Source organism: Blastocystis hominis, assembly GCF_000151665.1.
Source record: "Blastocystis hominis, Singapore isolate B (sub-type 7) whole genome shotgun sequence assembly, scaffold_2".
NCBI classification, from domain to species: Eukaryota; class Bigyra; order Opalinata; family Blastocystidae; genus Blastocystis; species Blastocystis hominis.
In genome coordinates this window covers 605,254-627,719 of record NW_013171827.1, presented here as the reverse complement: position 1 = coordinate 627,719, position 22,466 = coordinate 605,254, and the positions used below count along the sequence as shown (strand labels likewise).

Genomic DNA, 22,466 nt, shown 5'->3' with positions numbered 1-22,466 from the left:
TGGATCACAAAATCGCTGATTTGCAATTATGAGTTTGGTGTTGGGAAAGCCATCGTAAAGGTGAAAAAGAGCGGTTCTGTGGAGAACCAGCAGCTTGCTGACAAGGTCCAGAAACACTGGACGTCCATTCTCAATGCCAAGGAAGAAGAGCCCGCTGCTTCAGCCCCTAAAGAGCCCTCCTCCTCCGTCCCTCAAAGCTATATATCTTTTTCACAGAGCACCACCTCCGATGGTACTCGATGTGTTGTTCGTTTGTTTTAGACTCAATTTATCGAGGTACACGTTCTCACAAACCCATTGTCAACGACGACGAGATCGAATACCCCAAGCGCATCAAACTCACCACCGATCTGCAAAGCCTTCCCTCCACTTCTCCCGAACGTTCCAAGGCGCTTTGGTCGCTTCGTCTGCGCCGCGTGGATCGTCGAGTACGCTGCGTTGTCCATTTGCTATGAATTCGTAGACGAAATGGAATCTGCGTCGTCACCAATCGTGCGCTTTTCGGTTCATTCGTCGATTCATTCATAGAAATCAGCGATGCAATATCAAGCTTTCCGTGCGATTAGACTACCAGCAAGACGAAGCGTTCATCAAAACCCCGCGATCCGACGTGCTGAGCGACAACGGATCGTTTGTACGTGTTCGTTTGCTTTGTTTGTTGCGTAGACGATCTCAACGAATCCCTATTTCATCGATTACGTCGCGTTCTATGCGGGAAGCTTCTCGCGGAGTTTGGGAAAGTTCACGCGGATTGATATGCCTATGATCGAGTCGCTGCATGAGAGTATTCGCGTAGGGAAGGAGAGAGAGGGGATGAGAGATAGGGGAAAGTGATTGGGATGCGTGATGTGTTGAAGGTCTTGGATTATTTGGATACGGGGTATTGCGGGAAAGTGGTGAAGTCTTGAGAGTGTTGAATTGTTTGTTAAGATAAAGGAGAGATGATTGATTGGGCAGAAGAATGATCAGTATGAGGGTTTGGGAAGTTATTGTTATAATATTGATTGATTGATTGATTAATGGAAGAATAAAGCGGGAATAATCAAAGAAGTCTGTTACTATGAGGAATGGATGAGAGAAAAAGTATATTCTGATATAGACTTAATACTTGTATGAAGTTGTTATCATCCTGATTTAAATAGCATCACAGAAAATTGTTGGTCATGTAAAGTGTAAAATGGTACAAAAGAAACAAAAATGGAATCAGAAGGAATCATACAAAAGGATATGAGAAAACTAGATGTTGAGCATTAATTGTATGTGTTTTCTGTTTCAAATTCTGATGTTTGCACATGTACAATGTTATTTATTAACAAGAAAAGTCAAAATACTGTCTATTCCATTCATGTTGCTTTAAGAATAATGCATTATTATAATATGATTCATTCATTCTTTCGAGGTATTTTTTACATTTCATTATTTTCTTACTTTAACAAGATGAGAAAGATGAGCAGTAACATCTAATAGGGAAATGAAATCAATCAAAAAATACTCGAAATTGATTTCGATCGAACTTTTTCGAATGAATAAGGTAGATCGACATTTTGAAGTTTTGGAATATCTAAATACTATCAATATTCAATATTCAGAAATACTTTCCAATGTCACTACACTAGTATACTTGAAACTAAAATATTTAGATGTTATTGATGTTAGATTTGGAAGATCTACAAATCAAATCATAACCAATCAATTCATTATTACTTCGCATTGTTAACGAACATGATGAATTATTCAAAATTCCAACAAATACACACCCACCGAGTTGAATGGATTGTAATGATGGAAGATCTACATCAATCATTTCATTCGAATTCATTCAATACTCTCAATTATTGTTGATAGTGATTCACAGAATGCATGATCGCCTAATGTAATGGATTGTAGATTTGGAAGATCTATGTATCATTCAAATATTCATTTTCATATCAATACCTCGAATCACAAATGAACTATCTTGGAAATTGTGTGAACCAATTTGAATGGATTGTAATTGTGGTAGATTCTTCAATTCAAAGTCTCCAGCAAAATCACTGAAACTGAATTCACCAATTTGAATGGATTCCAATGATTCACAATTCAATATTTGGAATGATCTCGACTTATTTTTTCCCCATCCATTCATCATCTGATTAAATGAATTGCTTCCGATTTTGATAGTATTCAATCGATTCAATCCATCGATTTTGAATGTTTCCACTGATCCAAAACATTCATCGCCGATTTCGATAGATCGTAGCCACTCGAATCGATTCAGATCCAATGCATTCAAATCGTTACAGCAATTCGATGAAATCTTCAAATCGGTCACTTGCAAACTCACATCGGTCCATTTTGTAGATCCAGTGACGCTGAATCGAAGAGAAGCAGGAGCAGGAGCAGGCACAGAATCAGGTCTAGGAATCATGGCTGTTGATAAACCTTACCTCAATTTTGGATCGTACCATCCATCAGTCAGTTTCACTTCATTCACTTCTGCTCCATCTTTCCATTCACATTCTCGAGTTGCCATTCCAGTCTTTTCATCGATCAGACATCCTTTCCCTTCACGAATAAATCGTTCATTGTCTTCATCATAGCGAAATCCACCCACATAGATCGGAATTCGTTTCGTTGGATCCAAACTATCTGCTCCGTTTCGCTTCAATTCAGTCATCGTATCTCCATTAAAACATCGAATCACTTCTTTCAATACTCCTTTGCTCCACATCCCTTCCACAGCCACATTTCCGTTTTCTTCATCGTATTCGATGCCCCAGCCTTCTTTCATTCGTCTTTCGTTGTACCCTCCGTGATACAGCAAATGTCCCGTTTGGACTGACCAGATTTCCATTCGAACTCCTTTCTTGTGGTAAACAAAACGTTTGCTATTCATTTGTTCCAAAATATACTCGAATCGCTGACTAAAATCAACTCGACCATTCTTGTATCGAATAAACTCCTCCGATTTCTTCCCATTCTCGTCCTCCTTCCATTCTTGTTTCAGTACGTTATTTTCAAATAGATACACATCACCAGATTCTGAGTGCAATAGAAATTCGTTTCTGTGTTTTCCTTGGTAGCGTTGGAGAGTAAACAGAACTCCATTCTTGAAAAAAGACTCAGGATGACCCAGAGTACCATATCGATCAAGTAGATATTCCGCTCCATGAACCTCTTCTAAATATGCTATTAATTAGTACAACTAATTAAACATACATTCCATTTGCATCTTATCAAAACAGAAAAGGAAATTGGAAAAAAATGGAGAATTCGGTTTCATTCCATGTTAAAAATAACGAAATGGTATATTCTGATATTATAAAATGGCAGATGATAAAAAATAAGAAGATATCAACTGTGATGAATATTATTGGAACCTGACTATTACTGGTTGTGGAAATGTGCTGATATGCATTCATTGTGTAAAATATGACGATAAAACTTCTACCCAAGATGAATAAGGTAAACAAGTTGTTAAAAGTGTCATAAGATAGTATTTGTGCTTTTTTCATTTCAATATGTGCCTTCTATAAATATGGGGCTTTCAATTTATATTGACTAATTTCCGCATTGCAATCCACATTCCATCAGAAATTACCTATTCAATATTCTGTGAATATTACCAGATTCTGTGTTTGAACCATTAATATGTTGATGTGAGACTTATACCTATTTGATCCTCAAATCATTACTTTGAGGTTACATTTATATGCCACTATATAAATAGATATCACATTGACTGCTTTTGTTTTTTTCTCGCCTTATTCTCAAATGATTTTTGTGCATCTATCATAAACGACTACAAGTGGATCTCAATTCGCAACAAGTTTCATCTGTCATGCCAGGAATTCGTTCTTTGCATTCATATTTCTTATATTTATCTTTGTTTTATGTGTTGATATTACTTCTGAACATACTTATGTTGTTAACCATTTATAACAAACTCGAGCAAGTGTTCTAGTTTAGCACATCACAAGAAATAATAAGGAGCAACCTTCAGAAAACTTAGAATTCAAATCTTTCAGCTGTAGAGCTTGTATCTGTGAATATCGAGAAAGGTGTTGATGAAAAAGAGGAGAGTGTTGGGAATAAAATACTGCAGAGCAATTTTCAGTGCAATCTATGAATGGAACTGATGGAACTGCAGATTGCATTGTTGGAAAACCTCACGATAGGTATGTTATTATAACCCCCATACGAAACTCGAAAATTAATGGACCGTCACAAATATAATCTACAAAGAAGGTGTTAGTAGCAACACTAACGTTTGTTGATAATGTGGCCACTGGACCTTGTTAGCTATACGATGAATATAGCAGTTTTTACTATGTTGGATATTAAGAAAAGAGCTATTAATAGGGGAAAGGGAAGCTATATGATGATCGGGGGCAGTTTGTTTTTGAGGTGTTTTATTACAAAGGATATATGAAACATTTTATTGAATTAAGAGGAATGTATAGAGAGTGGAAGGAATACAATGATGAGAATGAACAATATAAAACATAGCTCATAGAGAAACATAGGAAACCTGGATGGAACATGTTCCACCTATGATAATACAAGGATATGTACAATCAATACATGGCAAGAAGGCAAGCTGAGTCTATTTTCTGGACATTTGATGATATTCGATAAACCTCAAAAAGTGTGAATTTAGGAAAATGTGAAAATGGATGCCTTAATGGTAGGGTGACTGTATGTAACAGTTTGGGAGTAATAAAGTCTCAGAAATTCTATGAGCAGGGCAAGTAGAAAAGCAATACAATTGTGAAAGATGAAAATGGCTTCTGGAAAAAGATGGACAAGAATATCAGACGATTAGTCTTGCTCGAAAACATAAGCAAAAGAGAAATGATGGAATACGCTTCTTTTATAGTGATGGAAAGATCAGTCGAATCAGTGAGTGGAAAGAGAGGAGAGAAGGAGCTCTCCATAACGATAGAGTCATTGTTAACAGAGGTAGATAGAGAAATGGATGTTCCGAAGGCCATTTCTTTGCTTTGCGCTTTCTGCAACAATAATACCATTGGTTTTGATTTTTGTTAGTTTAATGATATCATTATTATCCACATCATACATAATGTATACGTGACGGTTGTCTTTTACAGTTTTTTCCACACCCTCTTTAATTCCGAATAACCTATTTTTCTACAGTCCATTCTCAACAAACCCATCTGTGCAGAAGTAAATACAACCTATTTCCAACAAACACACAGACTAAAATATGATTTCATCCACACGAAGAGCGGTAAGTTGGCGACGGAATCCTTGCTTTTTGCTGAATCGTTCTCGCTTCTGAAACTTGAACACCGTCACCTTCTTCTCTTTTATCTGTTGCTCCACCGTGCAAAGAACTTTGGCGTTCTCAATTAGCGGATGACCAACGATGGTCTTGTGCTTGCTTCCCAACAGCAAAACCTATGTCCCACGCACATCACTCTCCTACATTATTTAGAATTACCTGCTGACCAATGTCGTATTTCATTTTGTTTGTAAAGAGTAAATCATCCTACCTAACAAGACGAGACAATATAGTACTTTTCCCAATTTGTATTGTGTTCCAGACAATTGGACAATGGCAAACCACTCGTCATCCTTCACGTTCGTTGGTTCGTTATCTTTAGAGTGTTCAAACATGATAGCTCCTGGCTACATCCATTAGGCACAATTACAATCAAAATACGTGCTTGAACTTGTTATGTGCAAGAGGTTCGGCGATTTCCTCCTCAGGAGTTTCAGTGGCTACCGATGGTTCGGGAGTAACTTTGTCAGAAAACCATCTTTGAGATGCATTGCAGGAAAAGGCGGGAACTTGCTTTCTCAGTAGTTGTAGTCCAAATCGTCCAACGGGTCTCGTAATGTACATCAAATTTTGTAGCATCGCGTGACACTCACTCTGTATTCGAACTAAACCAATATTGGTTTTCTCCTATTTGAAACACAATATTGACCTGTTTTGTGGAATTCCAAATACCTATCATTCCGCTTTTTTCGTTGAAATCCGAGTTTTTCTGCGTTTCATTATGTTCATATCTATGTGGAGACATTATCTGCGTAACGCAGCAAACAACATAATACTATGTCACTACGGTAATCGATTTTTCCTTTTCTATACTCTAATTCGATAGTGCAATCTACGGGTATCACAGAATAAATGTGATAATCATTGAATATTGTTCCAGTCACAAAATCCAAAGAAAGCGGGAGTTTCGTTCAAAAAAGAGATGCGATTCAATTTATCATTTATTGTACGCGGTCTTCCCCTTTTATTTTACTTTGAAAGGTACGCATTGGTTATACAGGAATATGAATAGAATGAAGCCAAATGATTTGTTTGGGCCGAATGTGCAGGTTTGGCATTTTGTAGCGGTGGTATTTATTGCCCAATTTGTCTTAGCTGTCTAGATCATTGCAGTCATCTATTTTCAGATCCCCTTTATCCGTTTCCCTGAATTGGATATTGTCTTCGGAGCGGCAATTGCCTTTTGCATCTACATCGTTTTAAAGCCCATGGTGTATCGTCCAAAGGCTGCCGTAGCTCCTCCCAAACCCGAATCTCCGAAAACTCCCGAATCTCCCCAAGCACCGAAGGAATCTCCCCAAGCACCGAAGGAATCTCCCCAAGTCCCGAAGGAATCTCCCTCTGCGAAGCCTCCCACGCCGCACAAGTACTCTCCTGCCTTCATCCGCCAGCTCAACCCCGGTGCTCCGTCCCCCTCCTACTCCATCATCTCCAAGCCTCCCGAGCTGGCTTCTCGCCACTCTCCGCGCCCCACCGAATCGCGCGCGTTCTTCCGCAACTACTCCCCCGAGCCGTTCGAGTTCTCCATGCGCAGCCCGCGCTCGCGTCTGAGCGAAGAAGAAGAGCGGCAGTACGAGCAGAGCATGCGCGAGCTGACCCCGGACTACTGCCCGTTCGCTGCGGACGACCTGCCGAAGGACATCCAGCTGGGCCGCGTGCACTGGAAGCGCAGCACGAGCGGGCGAATCCACGTGCAGGAGCCGATCAACGGCGTGCGCGATATCTTCTTCCATCTGCGCGACTGCGAGCTCAAGCCGGGCGAGGAGATCCAGCTGGGCGACCAGGTGATGTTTGAGCTCGCGCTGTTCGAGGGAAGGCTGTGTGCGGTGCATGTCAAGAAGATGGCGACGAAGGTCATCCCGTCGCCCGATTTTAGTCGGCGGGTAATGAAGCACAGTGAGGAGGCGGGACCGAAGGTGGACTCTCTTGTGTTATAATGGAGATGTTTGTTCAACAAACAAGGGAAGGGTCGTCCGTCTTTCGACGCTTTAAGAGAGGGGTTTGTGGAGGCGAGTAGCCGTAGTACGAAGACGTGGACGTGTCCATGGCGGATGTCTCACGATCTCGGCCAGGAGTGTTGAGCGGCTAGAAATAGTTACGAAAACGGTCAGAGGAGCATACTTTATATATGCGGGTAGTGCGAGGGGGAGACATGTACTTCAGGAAGGAATCGGAATTCTCTTCGTTGAGTGCAGAAGACGGAGTTCTAATATCTGTCGCATTCTCGTCTTCCGTCAGAACCAATGTACCGATAGACTCTCGCTATATGTCATACTGATACAAAAACAAATACAGCGCCAGCTCCATCTCGCGCAGGTCCTCCACACAGATTGAAAAAGGTAATCCAGTTCTATACTCGAAAAAAGAATAGTCGAATTCTACTTGGGAGCAGGCGTCCAGCTCTTTCATATTTGTAGATATGTTTTTGATCGTTTTGTTCATGGATGTCACGATATCGATCGCCTTCACAAAGTTTGCATCAATCTCCTCCAGGCAGCGCGTTATTACTTCATCTGCCGGATTCATTTTGAATTCACCTCCCAGAGATTGTGGGATCCCACAATTCCTCTCTCTTCTAGAGAACTCTCTTTCTTTCCAATATAAAATGAGTTTTGATAGTAACATTTGATGGAAAGTGATCAGTGCGTAGTTGTTTCCTACTTCAATGAGAAGTTAAAGGATCCGCAATTGTCCGTCCCAGTCGTTGCGATTTTGGTATGAGAAGCACATTTTAGTACCAACTAGACATTGGATCAGTATTTGCGTAACAATCCTCCTGGCACAGTGGTTGAACTCGTCGATTCTCTGGGAGAAGTGAAAGAGAAGCTGCTGAGTAACAGTGCTCTGGAATCGACGAAGGGTTCTATTGGTCGAACCAATTTACTCAGTGGTTTTGATATCTACTATTACAACATTACCCGTGGAATCGACCAAGACGAGCAGAGCAACATGTTTTCCTCGGTATCACATCGTTCGCAAGCCCTCGTCGATTACTCTCTTAAAAGTCGTCAATTTATCAGCAGCATCGGTAAACAATTCATCCGCGACGGCATGGTAGGTTTTTTACTCTCATCTCATGGTAGACCATTCTAACTCACGGTGTGTCTCGTGTGGTCAAAGAGCTCCTCTTCTCCTGCAGCGACTACAAGCGTCTCCACATCATCGTCACAGCGGGCGGTCTAACGCGTGAAGGGTAAGCTATTTCTTATATATGATTTTTAACTCATTCCAGCATTCAATTCGCCAACGATCTTCAGCAAAAAGGCATCCGCACCACGCTCATCCCCGATTCGGGAGTGGGCTACTTCATGCACACCGTGCAGCTGGTTCTGATGGGCGCGGAAGTGGTCGTGGAAACCGGCGGCGTAATCAACAAATTGGGTTCTTTGCAAGTGGGCGTGCTCGCTAAAACGTTCAACGTGCCCGTGTATATCGCCGTGGAGTCGTACAAATTCGCGCGAATCTACCCGCTGAACCAGAAAAGCGTGCCGGTGTCGGAAGCAGATCGGCAGATTAGCGAGAAAGCGAGGCCGAAGGAGCTGGATGAAGGCGTGGAGTTCGGGGCGGCGAGGTGTGATTATTTGCCGCCTGAGTATATTACGTTTTTGGTGACGGATTTGGGCGTGCTGGCACCGCCGTCGGTGTCGGATGAGTTGATTAAGTTGTATTGGTGGGTTGTTTGTTGGAAATGCGAGGAAGTGGGGAGAGAGAGAGAGGAGAATGGTGGGAGGAATGTACGATTGGGAGGAGGGAGAATTCAATGATTCATGAGTCAATGTAGAGTGGATGAGGTGATTCGAATGATTCCATTCTGGAAATCGAAGTATCCATGAAGCAAGTATATTGATTTGAATATATGATTCGTGATTATTTCGTTCTTCAATTGCATAATACAGGACAATATGTTTTCACTGTTTGAACGACTTCGATATTGAATAACATCAGATATTGATAGGTATTTTGGTAATACTCTAGTCATCTTAAATTAATGTGTGAGTAACAAAGTGCAAAAATGAGGAGATACTGAAATGTGTATAGATATTGATCTTTGTATGTGAATGTGAGTTAGGCACTTCGGATGATATCTAAATATGTATGTTCTTTACAATAAAAAGAATTTCATTTACTATGCTCTGCAGAAATCTGAACGTAATTTGGAATACCAAAATATTATTTCCGATTATTTCTTCAAGGACTTATGAATAGGAATGATTTACAATCGGTAGATCATGCGAATTACATAAAGTCTGTGATAAAAGAACACAACAAGCAACTCATAGATTATTATAGATACATGGTACACAACGATGTACAATTGCTTAACAATATGATACTACTAATTGCCGTTTGTCGAATGTGGTTAACACTAACAACATAAAATAACATTTCAGATATTTATGTTTTCAATTCACTTTCTATAACACTGGTATATATTATATATCGAAATCAATAATAATAGTGATAATTCAAGCTAACCAGTTTAAATTGTATGCACAGTGGTTCTTGATAATTAAAGATTTGGTATTGATTTCATAAAAAAAATGAGAAAGGTAAAACCTGAGGATTGTATTGCCATTGATTTTGGTTCATCAAATACAGCAGTTTGTGTGTATGTTTATGGGAAGTATTGTAATCCTGTATATACTGTTGAAACTAACTTTTGTATTCCATCTATTGCAGTGATTGATAAAAGAGGAATAACTGTTAGTGATAAATTGGTCAAATCTCTCCCTTCAAAAGGGTACATATATAACGTCAAACGAATACTGGGAAAAAATAAGCATCAATTTGAAGAGAGTGAAATTGGTGAAGAAGTGTTCCACAGTCCCATCAATTTCGATGATCCCCAAAATCCGTATTTTGAAGTATCATATGGAGCTGGAAATTTGGCAGGATCTCGAAATGTTTATCCTATTGAAGTAGCAACAGAGATTCTCAAGAAATGCAAAGAGGTGGCTGAAGCAAAGCTAGACAGTCGTCTTGATGTCCGCAATTGCGTAATGACAATTCCTAACTATTTCTTTGATACTAGTAAGAAAGCTTTGAGAGAAGCAGCAAAACGAGCTGGTTTGAATGTTTTGTATTTTTTGAAAGAACCTACTGCTGCTGGAATTTGTTGTTTAGAAGATAAAGAGGAAATAATGAATGGAAATGAGGAGAAAGTAATAGACTTAGGTATAAAAGAAGGAGAAATGGTAATGGTATTTGATTTTGGAGGAGGTACCTTGGATTTAACATTAATGGTTCGTAATGGTGACGATTTTGATGTGAAAGCTCAAGGTGGTGATCCGAGTTTGGGTGGAGATAAGATTGATGAAATCTTTTGTAAATATGTATTACAAAGCTACCAAAATCAATATGGTGAAGATTTATTAGGAAATGACGTTGGTTCAAAGAGATACAAGAGAAAGTATGCAAAGTTGTTGGATTTGTGTCGTGACTGTAAAGAACAACTATCTTCCAGTTTAAGGTTTGATATTCCTTTAGGTGATTTCAATGTGGAACTTGATGATATGTCCATTACAGTTAAAGAATTCAATGGCAATGTAATGAAGAAAATTGAGTCTCGTATTGATACAGTACTGGAGAATGATATCTTTAAGAGAAATATCGATCAGATAAAGCATGTTATTTTGGTGGGTGGTTCTTCTAAGATTCCCTTTATTCACAACTATATTAGACAGTGGATTCCAAATGCCAAAGTTCACAGGAGTCATAGTCCTCACACAGTCGTTGTCGAAGGAGCCATGCGTCATTTAGTGAATGAATATAATGTTGAAGAAGTATTCGAAGATTCACTTGGATTCGAGGTCAACAAAGAAATGAGCGAGCACTTCTATCCCGGAATCCGTCTTCCTTGTTCAACGATCAGGTATTTCACGTTCTATAATAATAGGGATGATAACAAGATAAAGGTTCATCGCAAGGTCAATGGAAAATGGCGTATAGAAGGTGTAATCGATCTACAAGCCGCTTATGAAATGGGAATAAGAACAGGTCAAACAGTTCAAATCAGAGTGACGTGTACAAACGATACAAGTGTTACTTATACTGTGTTGGATCGTAAACGAAAAGAAATCGGAACTTTAGATTTATCTTTAGTCTTTTCTGTTTGTTCCAATCCTTTAGAAATGGTACACACGAATTGTTAAGGTCCATAAAACCATAACAGAACTATAACCAGTTTATAGCATGTATAGTTGTTTTATGATTATCTATTTTTCTTAGTTAAACCTCAAAAATAATATATATGGATTCGATTAAAACGGAAGAATGTATTGCCATTGATTTTGGTACATCGAATACAGCAGTGTATACATATAAAATGGAAAGTATCTCAATCCTGTTTACACTGTTGAGAATTATTATTGCATTCCCTCCGTTGCTGTAGTTGACAAGCATAGTATTATTATTCCTGACATAGTAAATCAAACGCAAGTAAAGAACGGATTTGTTTATAACGTCAAACGAATATTAGGAAAAGTGGAATCGCAATTTGAAGATAGTGAAATTGATGAGAGAATGTTCAATAGTCCACTCAAGTTTGATGAACATCAAAATCCGTATTTTGAAGTATCATATAGAGTTAAGAAGAGTAAGGAAACTCGAAATGTGTATCCTATTGAAGTAGTTACAGAGATTCTCAAAAGGTGTAAAGAGGAAGCTGATAATTTGTTGGACACTAGCCCTGAGTTTCGCGATTGTGTAATGACAATTCCTAACTATTTCTTTGATCCCAGTAAGAAAGCTTTGAGAGAAGCAGCAAAACGAGCTGGTTTGAATGTTTTGTATTTTTTGAAAGAACCAACTGCTTCTGGAATTTGTTGTTTAGAAGATAAAGGGGAAATAATGAATGGAAAAGAGAAGAAAGTAATAGACTTAGGTATAAAAGAAGGAGAAATAGTGATGGTATTTGATTTTGGAGGAGGTACCTTAGATTTAACATTAATGGTTCGTAATGGTAATGATTTTGATGTGAAAGCTCAAGGCGGTGATCCAAACTTGGGTGGTACCAAAATCGATGAAATCTTTTGTAAATATGTATTACAAAAAAGCAACGGTGAAAATTCATTAGGAGAAGTGGGTTTAAAGATATAAGAGATGTTATCCTAAACTATTGGAATTCTGCCGTCAAGCCAAAGAACAGTTGTCTACTCAAAATAAAGCTACTATTTTCATTTCCGACTTTATAGATAATGACGATGTAGAAACAAACAAGGATATCGAAATAACTGTCGAAGAATTCAATGCCTGTATACTTATAGATGGTGAAATAATCAGACGCATTGATAGAGCGATCAATGATTTATTCTTTGAGAATCGCTATGATAAAGAGCACATTTCTTATGTTATTATGATTGGAGGTTCTTCAAAGATTCCTCACATCCAAAACCATTTGAAGGATTTGTTTAAATCAGTTCCCGTGAGTAATACCAGAGACTATAATCCTCACACAACTGTCGTTGAAGGAGCCATGCGCGTCAAAGTGAACAATTGGTATCATGAAGTCTCCGAATCACTTGAATGTTGCTTAGGATTCAAAGTGAGCGATGGGCATAACAATTCCGAGATTCGGATCGATTTATATCCAGGTCTGAGAATTCCTTTTACTATAGAAGATTACTTCAATTTGAGCGGAAGTGATATTGATGTATATCGATCATTCAACGGAAAAGAGAGAATTGAAGGTACGATAAAGGTCAAAGAAGCACAAGAAGAATTTGGTCAACAAAAGATTAGGGTGAAAATTACTTGTAACAAAGATACGAGTATCATATATTCTGTATATTCCGATGATCACCGAGAAATCGGTAAATTGGAATTAAGTCCGAAAACCTATAATGATTGAATTGAATGATACAAACATTTTTGGATATTCGATTTGTTTGTCTATAATCAGAAATGGGCGAATGTGGATGGTTTTTACCCTATAGAATATAGAATATAGAATATAGAATATAGAATCAAATCCAAGGCAAAACAAAGTATGATTAAATCGATGATCCATAAATGAGTATGATAATATTGCTAAGTATTTTAGATCATTCTAAAGAGAATCCATATGATGGTTAAAATTTCTGACTTTAACAACCGAAATATCCATGAATCTTACAAAATAGTATGCAGTCTTGTATTAATTCGAGATTCGCTGGACATAATATGATTCAAACAACAATACACTAAATATCATATTCTCGAATCATTGAGACGTAGAATAAATTAGATATTGACTGCTTTACGAGTACTAGTTGAATGGATGTGTGAAAAAGTACATAGAAAATAAAATGTGGGTCGCAATTACCACTGAAATGTATGCTCGAAACTTCGAAGTATTTTCCGATGTTGTTCGTAATATAGTAATAGTTCTTACTATGCTTAAGAATTATCCGAACCTAATTTAGGAAAACAATTAGATAATACGATTATCTGTTATATATCTATAAAACAGAGTGATTGATAATAAGTAGATCATACGTATCACACACAATTTGTGACAATAATATACAAACACAACAACCAACGCAATGAAATATCATATACACGCAACATACATTATTGTATGCCATAGTTTATACTAACTAATATATATATATTGATTATAAGTGTATATTATCAAAAATGTTAAACAATATTAATGGTACATATCGTTTTTGGAATTATGTGTTTTCAATTCATTTTCTATTGCATTGGTATATATTATATATCGAAATCAATAATAATAGTGATACAATCTAACCAGTTTAAATGATGTGCATAGTGGTTCTTGATAATCAAAGATTATGTATTATGTTTCATAAAACAATATGAGTACGTCAAAGACTGAGGATTGTATTGCCATTGATTTCGGAACATCGAATACAGCAGTGTGTATATATAAAAATGGAACTTATCTCAATCCAGTCGACATTGCTGAGAACTATTATTGTATTCCCTCCGTTGCAATGATTGACAAACACGGAATACATATACCTGATATTGTGGATACTGCACAATCAACAAAGGCTTATGTATATAGCGTCAAAAGGATATTAGGAAAGGTAAAATCGCAATTTGGAGATAGTGAAATTGATGAAGGAATATTTCATAGTCCACTCAAGTTTGATGAACATCAAAATCCGTATTTTGAAGTATCATATGGAGCTAGAAAAAACAAGGAAACTCGAAATGTGTATCCTATTGAAGTAGTTACAGAGATTCTCAAGAAGTGCAAAAAGGTGGCTGAAGCGAGGCTAGACAGTTATCCTGAGTTTCGCGATTGTGTAATGACAATTCCTAACTATTTCTTTGATACTAGTAAGAAAGCTTTGAGAGAAGCAGCGAAACGAGCTGGTTTGAATGTTTTATATTTTTTGAAAGAACCTACTGCTGCTGGAATTCGTTTCATTTCGGACCCAAATGCGAAACCGCGTATAAAAGAAGGTGAGATAGTGATGGTATTTGATTTTGGAGGAGGTACCTTGGATTTAACATTAATGGTTCGTAATGGTGACGATTTTGATGTGAAAGCTCAAGGTGGTGATCCAAACTTGGGTGGTACCAAAATCGATGAAATCTTTTGTAAATATGTATTACAAAGATACCAAAACGAAAATGGTGAAGCTTTATTGGGAGATGACGTTGATTCACCGAAATACAGAAAGAACTATAATAAGTTATTAGATTCTTGCCATCATGCGAAAGAACGATTATCCGCTGAAGATAGAGTTCCTGTTATACTTACTGACATTGGAGGCAATTGTGATGTCGAAATAAATGTCGAAGAATTCAATGCCAGTGTACTAGAAGATGGTGAAGTAATCAGACGCATTGATAATGCTTTAAAGCGTTTATTTGCCGAGAGTCATATTGATAAGGAATACATTTCTAGTGTTATTTTGATTGGAGGTTCTTCAAAGATTCCTCACATCCAAAACCATTTGAAGGATTTGTTTAAATCAGTTCCCGTGAGTAATACCAGAGACTATAATCCTCACACAACTGTCGTTGAAGGAGCCATGCGCGTCAAAGTGAACAATTGGTATCATGAAGTCTCCGAATCACTTGAATGTTGCTTAGGATTCAAAGTGAAAAGTGAACAAAGCGACTCTAAACTGCAAATTGACATACATCCTGGTGTAGATATTCCTATTACGATTACTCGTTACTTCAATTTGAGCGGAAGTGATATTGATGTATATCGATCATTCAACGGAAAAGAGAGAATTGAAGGCACGATTAAGGTCAAAGAAGCACAAGAAGAATTTGGTCGCAAAATGGTTCGTGTTCGAATTACTTGTAACAAAGATACGAGTATCATATATTCTGTATATTCCGATGATCACCGAGAAATTGGTAAATTGGAATTAAGTCCGAAAACCTATAATGATTGAATTGAATGATATAAACATTTTTAAATATTCGATTTGTTTGTTTTCAATCAGAAATGAACGAATGTGGATGTTTTTTACCCTATAGAATATAGAATATAGAATCAAATCCTAAACAACACTTGGTATAAATGAATCAATGATCAGTAAATGCATATCGTAGTACTGCATAACATGATTGTAATTGAAATATCTCAATACCAAACAAACACTTTTCCACAAGGATTCCCCTTTCTGTAATACTCAGAAAAGAAAGAAGAACCGTTTCTCTATCGAGTTGTATCTACCAACAAACAAACACATCTTTTCTTTTGTTCTAACCACTTCGAATGGATCAAACTGTGCGTAGCATATTGCTTCCGCAACTTCTTTAACCGCGAAGCTGACAGAGGCTTTCCGTCCTTATCATGCGTTGGAATTCCCTCCTTATCAAACGCAGAAAACTCGGAATTGCCCAGAAACATCTCCGAGGGAGGCACCGACGGATTCAATCCCTCCTGCTTGGCTTTCTTCGGCTGCTTTTTTGGCAACGGACCCACCACCCAGCGGACATCCGATTTCCCATCGATGATGGTGATTCCAAACCGATCCGAAGCGCTCTGACGCAGCGCGTCGCAGGCTTGAAGGACTTCCCGACTCACCTCGCTGTGCGTGTCTTTCAAACAAATCGTTCGGACTGCAGAACGAAACTCGCAGAGCGCATCGATCATCTCCTTATCTCTCATTTCCGTTGGTTTGGCGTCAAAAACGAACCCCAGATCGGTGTACAGATCGATCATCTCATTCGCTATCAGCGATGCCACGCGACCTGCAAGCGCCTGCCGATTCTCCAGCAAGCATTTCTCAATCTCATGGAGAAGATTCTGCGTCTCGGACACGACTTGCCGTGTGTTGCTGTCGTTCGCCAAGCTCTCGTCGATTTTGGTTTTTGTTTCGTTCCATTTCTCCAGCCATCGCCTCACCACACGCGAATCAGAATCACCAAAACGGCTTCCTTTCGAAAGCTCTGTTTGGACTCGATGAATCGACTACGATTCAAACGACAAACCGAATTCCATACAGCTTCGAGCGCTTTCCATTGACGCTGTGCCTCGACCAGCCCATTATCGTCGAGCTGGATGCGCGCACTGTAATGATTCAGCATGCAGAACATGCGGAAATCGTTGGCAGAATAGGTCTGAAGAAGCTGGTCAATTGTGATAAAGTTTTTTAGTGACTTGGACATTTTTCGACCTTCAATAAAACTATTGATTGAAAAAACAGAGAAAGACAAACATGTGGCCGATGTGAAGCATCATGTCACACCATGCACCACCACCACCACCACTATAAGCTTCACACTGCGCTATTTCGTTGCAGTGGTGCGGAAAACGCAGATCGATCCCTCCTGCATGCACATCGAGATGATCGCCGAACAACGAATGACAGTTCACGGAGCACTCGATGTGCCAGCCCGGACGACCTCGACCCCACGGAGAATCCCACGAATAATCGATGTCATCGGCTCGCTTCCACAGAGCAAAATCACGCGGATGACGCTTTTCTGGATCCTGCGCTAAACGACTCTGACTCTCCACGTCTGAAATGGAAGGCACCAGTTTCTCATATTTGTAGAGAGAGGATTGAGTATCAAAATAGATCCCTGAAGATGTTTTGTATGCTATTCCCTTGTCCTCAAGGACGCGAATGTAGTCGACAATTTCTGGAATCATATCGCTCACTCGAACAACGGACATGGGCATTTTCACATTCAATCGCTGCATATCATTTATAAATTCTTCTTCATAGCGAGACGCGATTTCTTGCCACGGAATCATCGTCTGTCTTGACTTGTTTATAATCTTATCGTCAATATTCGTGATTCCCATTGCTGAGTGGATGTTCATCCCAAACCGGCGCGATAGAATACGTTGCAATAAGTCAATCTGCACATATGTCCGAGCGTGTCCAACGTGAGAAGAATCATACACCGTTGGGCCACAGCTGTACCAGGATAACGTTTTCCCCTTTTGTTGAATGACTTTCAGTTCTCCAGAGACACTATCAACCAAGCGAGGCAGCACAGTCGAAAAAGACCGAATTTGACGTTGAAAGAGCTTCAATCGACAAATCATCTCTCAGGCAGAATAAAAGCAAATGGAGAAAGAAAAAGTGCATGCTGAGGGGTTTGAACCCTCGAGTGACTTAACACATCAGGACCTAAACCTGACCCCTTGGACCACTCGGGCAAACATGCTCCTCATTGAATCTTTTCATACACAGTAATCAAGTGGTCTCAAATTGCCTTTGGTCAAAATGTCGTTTCAAAAGAGAAAAAGTGCGTACCGGAAAGGCGTCACGTCGAGTTTGATGGATGAGTATCCAGTTCCAAAGGAAGGAGAGAGTATTGCTCGCATTTCGATAGGAAGAGGTGGAAACGTGTTTGAAGTATTGGAAGATACGCAAACATTTATCTCTAGGTGGAATTGCCAAACGGAGAGAAGCAGCTGGCGTTGTTGCCGACCAAGTTTAATAAATTAATTTGGATGAAACGAGGCGACTATGTTATCGTAACAGAGTCCGAAGGCCAGTTCACTACTGCATCTGGGAAACAAAATGGTGTTAGCTCTCTGATAGAGCATATTTTGATGAAGGATCAAATCCACCATATCAAGAAGGAAGGGTTATGGCCAAAGGAATGGGAAGAATCGGAGTCTGTAGCCGTTGAGAAGGTTGTAGAAGATGACGAGGAAGAAGAAGACGAGGAAGGAAAGGTGAAGGAGGAAGAGAGTGATGAAGAAGACTCGGACAGTGATTTTAGTTTGGAAGGGAATCCGAATCGACGTCGTTTCTATGTGGAGAGTGATGATGATGATGATGATGATGAGAGTGACTAATTTCTACAAATATTGTTTTACTATTCTATTGTTTTTCTTTTGAACCCCTTTCTTCCTTTGTTCCCAACAAACAATTGATTCATCACGAGGAGATATCCCTAAAATGGCATTCAGATCATCGGTTGAGTAGTTGCTAATCGTCTTGTTCTCCAAAATTTTCTTATATCTACAAATGCTCACACACTCTACAATTCTACTTGTGACGCGTTGTGACTTTGGACGAATCCTTCTTCTTCTTGTTCTTTTTATCCTTCTTTTCCTTCTTTTTCTTGTCCTTTTTCTCCTTCTTTTTCATTAGCTTTATCACATCTACAAATTAACCAAACGACAAACAATCACCCGCATGCTCTTTATTTAAACCTTCCAACACTTCCGAAAAGTTACCGATCGTGGAGATAAAGGTTTGATTCGTTCGGTCCGACTCATCAAGACCCAAACCTATAAACCATCAAACTAAGGAGTTTCTGTCCCTACCTTCGTTTTCTACTCTTCGTTTAATCTGAATATGGGTTTGTTGCCCAGCACCATCCTTTCCGAGACCTTCTCCATCCTTCCAGCCCATTTTTTTCAGCATCTTCATTCCGTAAGACTTATGTGCGTCTATTCTATTACCCAAATAGCAGGAAGCCTACTTTCCGCCCATGCCTTATTCTGGGTGCCACCAAGCTTCACCAATGATTCTGATGACATGAAAAACTAACTCCAAACAAGAGTTAACAGGCCAAGAAAACAAAATCTGTCTGCAACAAACATCCCACAATTCTCGCTTCATTTTCGCATTCAGCTCCTCCACACAATCATCCCTCTTCACCACCTTAAACAGCAACTGCTTCTTCTTTCCCTCCTTATTCGGCTTGATCACGATATAAATAAAATCCTTCCCCGCTATTCTGGAATTCCACTATTTCCCCCTACTCGCTCTCACCGTCTCAATCGACGCATAGCTATACCGATTGTCGATAATCGCGTACCCCTTCTCCACGCAATTGTTTATATCGATCACGAACAGGAACCCGCTACCCTCCAACCCCCGACCCATTCCTACTTCGTCAGCACGATCCGCTTCTCCGTCGTGTACACGAACACTTCCTTCCCCTCCTTCTGCACCTTCTGCACCTTCATGCACGCGAAGTCCTTCACCTGCCCGTTGCTCAGCCAGCACTCGTACAGCAGGCACTGCTTCCCATCGATCGTTTTGATCATCTCCTGCTTCTCCGGTTTCTCCGGTTTCTCCGATTTCTCCGATTCATCGGAATTTCCCCGTTTCTCATCCGAGGTTTCCCCAGTTTCCCCAGTTTCCCCATTTGGCGAACTGGTGCGCACGGGTTGTCGGGACGCTCGATGGCCGGGTTCCATAGCGAGCTCGGAGCGTCGCATGAGCTCTTCCGCGGTAATCTGGGACGTTTCATCGCGTACGATGAGTCCCGCGGTAGCTCCGTCTGCTTGGGTTGCCCCCGCCTCGATCTCGATAAGCTTGGCGATGCGCTCAAAGCCGCCGAGGATGCGACTGACGTACTTGCATCCGTTCTGGACGAGCGTGCGGACGAGCCGCTCGCCGACGTCCTCCTCGCGCTCTCTCTCGCGGCCATTGTCCAGCACCACGACGTGGTAATCGTGGGAGCGGATCTTGCGGAGCAGCAGCTCGGTCTTCTCCGCGTTCTGCAGCGTGTGCAGGGAGACGTTCTTCGAGGACGCGATGTGCCCTCTGCGGAACGCCGTGGCGCTGCGCGTGTCCAGCAGCAGGTACCGCAGGCAGTTGACGTTCCGCTCGACCCCGCGGAGGAGGAACGTGTAGATCTCCACGGGGCTGGTGGCGACGCAGGGCGCGGCCTGGTACCACTCGAGCGACTCCAGCGACACGGACACTTTGTCGTTCAGCAGGTCGTTGAGGCGATGCACGAACCCCGGCGGCGTCTGCTGCATCAGCCGGCGGCCCTCGATGACGACGTCGGTGATCACGCGAGGGTCGCAGTGGCGGTCGCGCAGCTCGGCGTTGAGCGCGCGGCAGACCTCGTCGAGCGCAGGGTCGAGGGAAGGAGAATCGGGGTGCTCGTCGAAGAGGAAGGAAGACTCGTCGTTCTCGAAGGGCAGGTGCGTGATGAGCTGCAGCAGCTCGCTGGGCGGGTAGGTGAGGATGCGCTGCTTGTTGGAGATGAGGTGGGAGAGCACGGTGAACACGTGGATGGCCGGGTTTTTGTAGAAAATGTATTGGTCCCAGATCGTCAGCAGGAGCGGCTGGGACATGTCGTGCGCGAAGAGGGTCAGCAGCCAGGGCGGAGAGAAGATGGACGGGATCACGTTGTGGCTCTGCAGGTATAACGCGAGTTCTGCGACCATGAAAGGAAATGAAGGGACATTACGGGGGTCGTGGTATTGCAGCAGCAGACGGATCATTTCGAAGAGGTGGTGGAGAAACATGCAGTCGTGGTCGTCAAAAACGTACGGGAGAAACGTCTGCAGGAACATGGACAGCAGTAGAAAGATTTTGGGAAGAGGCGGCTGCGGCTCCATCAGCAGAAGCACGGCGACCATGTCGTGCATTCCCTGCCAATAAGCAACGTCGTATTTGGCGCAGTAAGTCGAGATGATGGTTTGCAGCTGCGAACGCAACTCTGATTTCCTGGGCTCCTCGACCATATTAAAAGAACGTTCCACATCCATGATGAGAACATGATCGTTACTGAAGCGCTATTTCGTCAACTGACATGATCGGATCTTACGGCCTGTGTCTTTGTCATCAAATCAAAGTCGGGTTCTTCCTAGATTTCACGCCGTTTTCAAAAACGCACTCGCTCTGCAACATCCAGCAACACTTCCCATATTCGGAATCGGAGATCGGCGGGAAACGATCGGTGAAGAGCAAGAATGTTTCCGGCAGTCGTTTTCACTTCATCATAATCCGGTGTTTTGGACTCCAGCAACATCTTCATATGCTCATACAATTCATTGTACTTCGCCTCCACATCCATAGCGATCGTTCTGCAATGACTTTATCAACGCCAAAAATCCTATTTCCAACAAACAATCAAACTATTGCTTCTTCACTGACTTTTTATAATAGGGACTACGTCTCATCTCCCCTCTCTTTCCTCCTACCTGGTACAGTGGATCTTATACCCGAATATCCTTGGCTCGTATTTCGCTCCCGGATTCAGCAAAACCTCCGGATGCTCCTTCACCAGAGTCGGAATAAACGCAGAGCCAAAATAGGCACCGTCCACACCTACAGTCAATCTCCAGCATCCGCACAAACGATTAAACGGACTGGGCGTATTGTACACTTCTTTACACGATGGACAGAACAGCTTCACGCTGTCGTCTCCAAATAAATCGGACAGCGCTGCTGGGAAGAGGTGAGCGTATTGACAACGGCAGCAGGGACACTCGCCGAATGCTCCGCTCGATTGTCGTTTTAACTAGTTGCCAAAACTGCATGGAGACGTACTATATGATTCATTCCATCTTCGGTAAGAATATAGCGACGATGAACCGCTGCATAAAACTCTCTGTATCGATTCTCGCGTTTCTCTTCTTCTTCATCACTTTCGCTTTCATTAGCAGAGTCAAATGGAAGCTTAAACACGTTCGATATTAGCATTTGGAGTTCTGACTCGTCGGATACGATATCCTTTAAATTGTCAACATTGGAGTAAAATTCTGGGCTTATCGGTATCAAAAATATGTAGGAGGGACTGCTGAGGAGTACTTCTTCCCAAGTGGAAGAACTACAGAGATAGAGCCAAGCATTCCAATCCCTACCTATCCATACCTTTACCTGGTAATTTTGAGTCCATAAACGAAAAATTGTCTCTCAACTCCCACAATACTGATACTAAACAAGCTTGAACATCGAATTTTATTCATTGAGTGGAAAAGAGAGTGGGCGTGCTAAGTAGAAGGCAAAACAAGAAGTGCTCTGCGTCCTCCACAAGGCATTCG

At 41.0% G+C, this 22,466-nt stretch overlaps 9 protein-coding genes; 5 read left to right on the top strand and 4 right to left on the bottom strand.

Annotated features, from left to right (window-relative positions):
* Nucleotides 1-5,199: 5,199 nt before the first annotated feature.
* Nucleotides 5,200-5,848, bottom strand: GSBLH_T00006462001 (Ribosomal protein L21; the record flags this gene model as incomplete). The annotated part of the gene is made up of 4 exons (XM_013041124.1): nucleotides 5,200-5,400; nucleotides 5,429-5,491; nucleotides 5,521-5,631; nucleotides 5,666-5,848. The coding sequence occupies 4 exons, from the start codon at nucleotides 5,846-5,848 to the stop codon at nucleotides 5,200-5,202; spliced, it is 558 nt and encodes a 185-aa protein (XP_012896578.1).
* Nucleotides 5,849-6,810: 962 nt separating this feature from the next.
* GSBLH_T00002643001 (uncharacterized protein) lies at nucleotides 6,811-7,221 on the top strand (the record flags this gene model as incomplete). The annotated part of the gene is made up of 1 exon (XM_013041123.1): nucleotides 6,811-7,221. The coding sequence occupies one exon, from the start codon at nucleotides 6,811-6,813 to the stop codon at nucleotides 7,219-7,221; it is 411 nt and encodes a 136-aa protein (XP_012896577.1).
* Nucleotides 7,222-8,592: 1,371 nt separating this feature from the next.
* GSBLH_T00002642001 (uncharacterized protein) lies at nucleotides 8,593-9,048 on the top strand (the record flags this gene model as incomplete). The annotated part of the gene is made up of 1 exon (XM_013041122.1): nucleotides 8,593-9,048. The coding sequence occupies one exon, from the start codon at nucleotides 8,593-8,595 to the stop codon at nucleotides 9,046-9,048; it is 456 nt and encodes a 151-aa protein (XP_012896576.1).
* A 798-nt stretch (nucleotides 9,049-9,846) lies between these two features.
* On the top strand, nucleotides 9,847-13,133 carry GSBLH_T00002641001 (uncharacterized protein; the record flags this gene model as incomplete). XM_013041121.1 has 2 exons in its annotated part: nucleotides 9,847-10,668; nucleotides 12,384-13,133. The coding sequence occupies exons 1-2, from the start codon at nucleotides 10,525-10,527 to the stop codon at nucleotides 13,131-13,133; spliced, it is 894 nt and encodes a 297-aa protein (XP_012896575.1). The 5' UTR covers nucleotides 9,847-10,524.
* Nucleotides 13,134-14,088: 955 nt separating this feature from the next.
* GSBLH_T00006461001 (uncharacterized protein) lies at nucleotides 14,089-15,654 on the top strand (the record flags this gene model as incomplete). Its single annotated transcript, XM_013041120.1, has 1 exon — nucleotides 14,089-15,654. One exon carries the CDS (start codon nucleotides 14,089-14,091, stop codon nucleotides 15,652-15,654), a length of 1,566 nt encoding a protein of 521 aa, XP_012896574.1.
* Nucleotides 15,655-15,920: 266 nt separating this feature from the next.
* On the bottom strand, nucleotides 15,921-17,765 carry GSBLH_T00002640001 (Cysteinyl-tRNA synthetase; the record flags this gene model as incomplete). Its single annotated transcript, XM_013041119.1, has 3 exons — nucleotides 15,921-16,679; nucleotides 16,712-16,895; nucleotides 16,927-17,765. 3 exons carry the CDS (start codon nucleotides 17,763-17,765, stop codon nucleotides 15,921-15,923), a joined length of 1,782 nt encoding a protein of 593 aa, XP_012896573.1.
* Nucleotides 17,766-17,946: 181 nt separating this feature from the next.
* Nucleotides 17,947-18,527, top strand: GSBLH_T00002639001 (uncharacterized protein; the record flags this gene model as incomplete). The annotated part of the gene is made up of 2 exons (XM_013041118.1): nucleotides 17,947-18,078; nucleotides 18,111-18,527. The coding sequence occupies 2 exons, from the start codon at nucleotides 17,947-17,949 to the stop codon at nucleotides 18,525-18,527; spliced, it is 549 nt and encodes a 182-aa protein (XP_012896572.1).
* A 3-nt stretch (nucleotides 18,528-18,530) lies between these two features.
* Nucleotides 18,531-21,495, bottom strand: GSBLH_T00002638001 (uncharacterized protein; the record flags this gene model as incomplete). XM_013041117.1 has 11 exons in its annotated part: nucleotides 21,317-21,495; nucleotides 21,248-21,286; nucleotides 20,888-21,215; nucleotides 19,573-20,854; nucleotides 19,443-19,543; nucleotides 19,246-19,412; nucleotides 19,160-19,223; nucleotides 19,002-19,127; nucleotides 18,867-18,965; nucleotides 18,725-18,836; nucleotides 18,531-18,693 (listed from the first exon to the last, which is right to left on the bottom strand). Exons 1-11 carry the CDS (start codon nucleotides 21,449-21,451, stop codon nucleotides 18,531-18,533), a joined length of 2,616 nt encoding a protein of 871 aa, XP_012896571.1. The 5' UTR covers nucleotides 21,452-21,495.
* Nucleotides 21,496-21,619: 124 nt separating this feature from the next.
* Nucleotides 21,620-22,340, bottom strand: GSBLH_T00002637001 (uncharacterized protein; the record flags this gene model as incomplete). XM_013041116.1 has 4 exons in its annotated part: nucleotides 22,287-22,340; nucleotides 21,973-22,252; nucleotides 21,781-21,943; nucleotides 21,620-21,750 (listed from the first exon to the last, which is right to left on the bottom strand). Exons 1-4 carry the CDS (start codon nucleotides 22,319-22,321, stop codon nucleotides 21,620-21,622), a joined length of 609 nt encoding a protein of 202 aa, XP_012896570.1. The 5' UTR covers nucleotides 22,322-22,340.
* Between the last annotated feature and the right edge of the window lie 126 nt (nucleotides 22,341-22,466).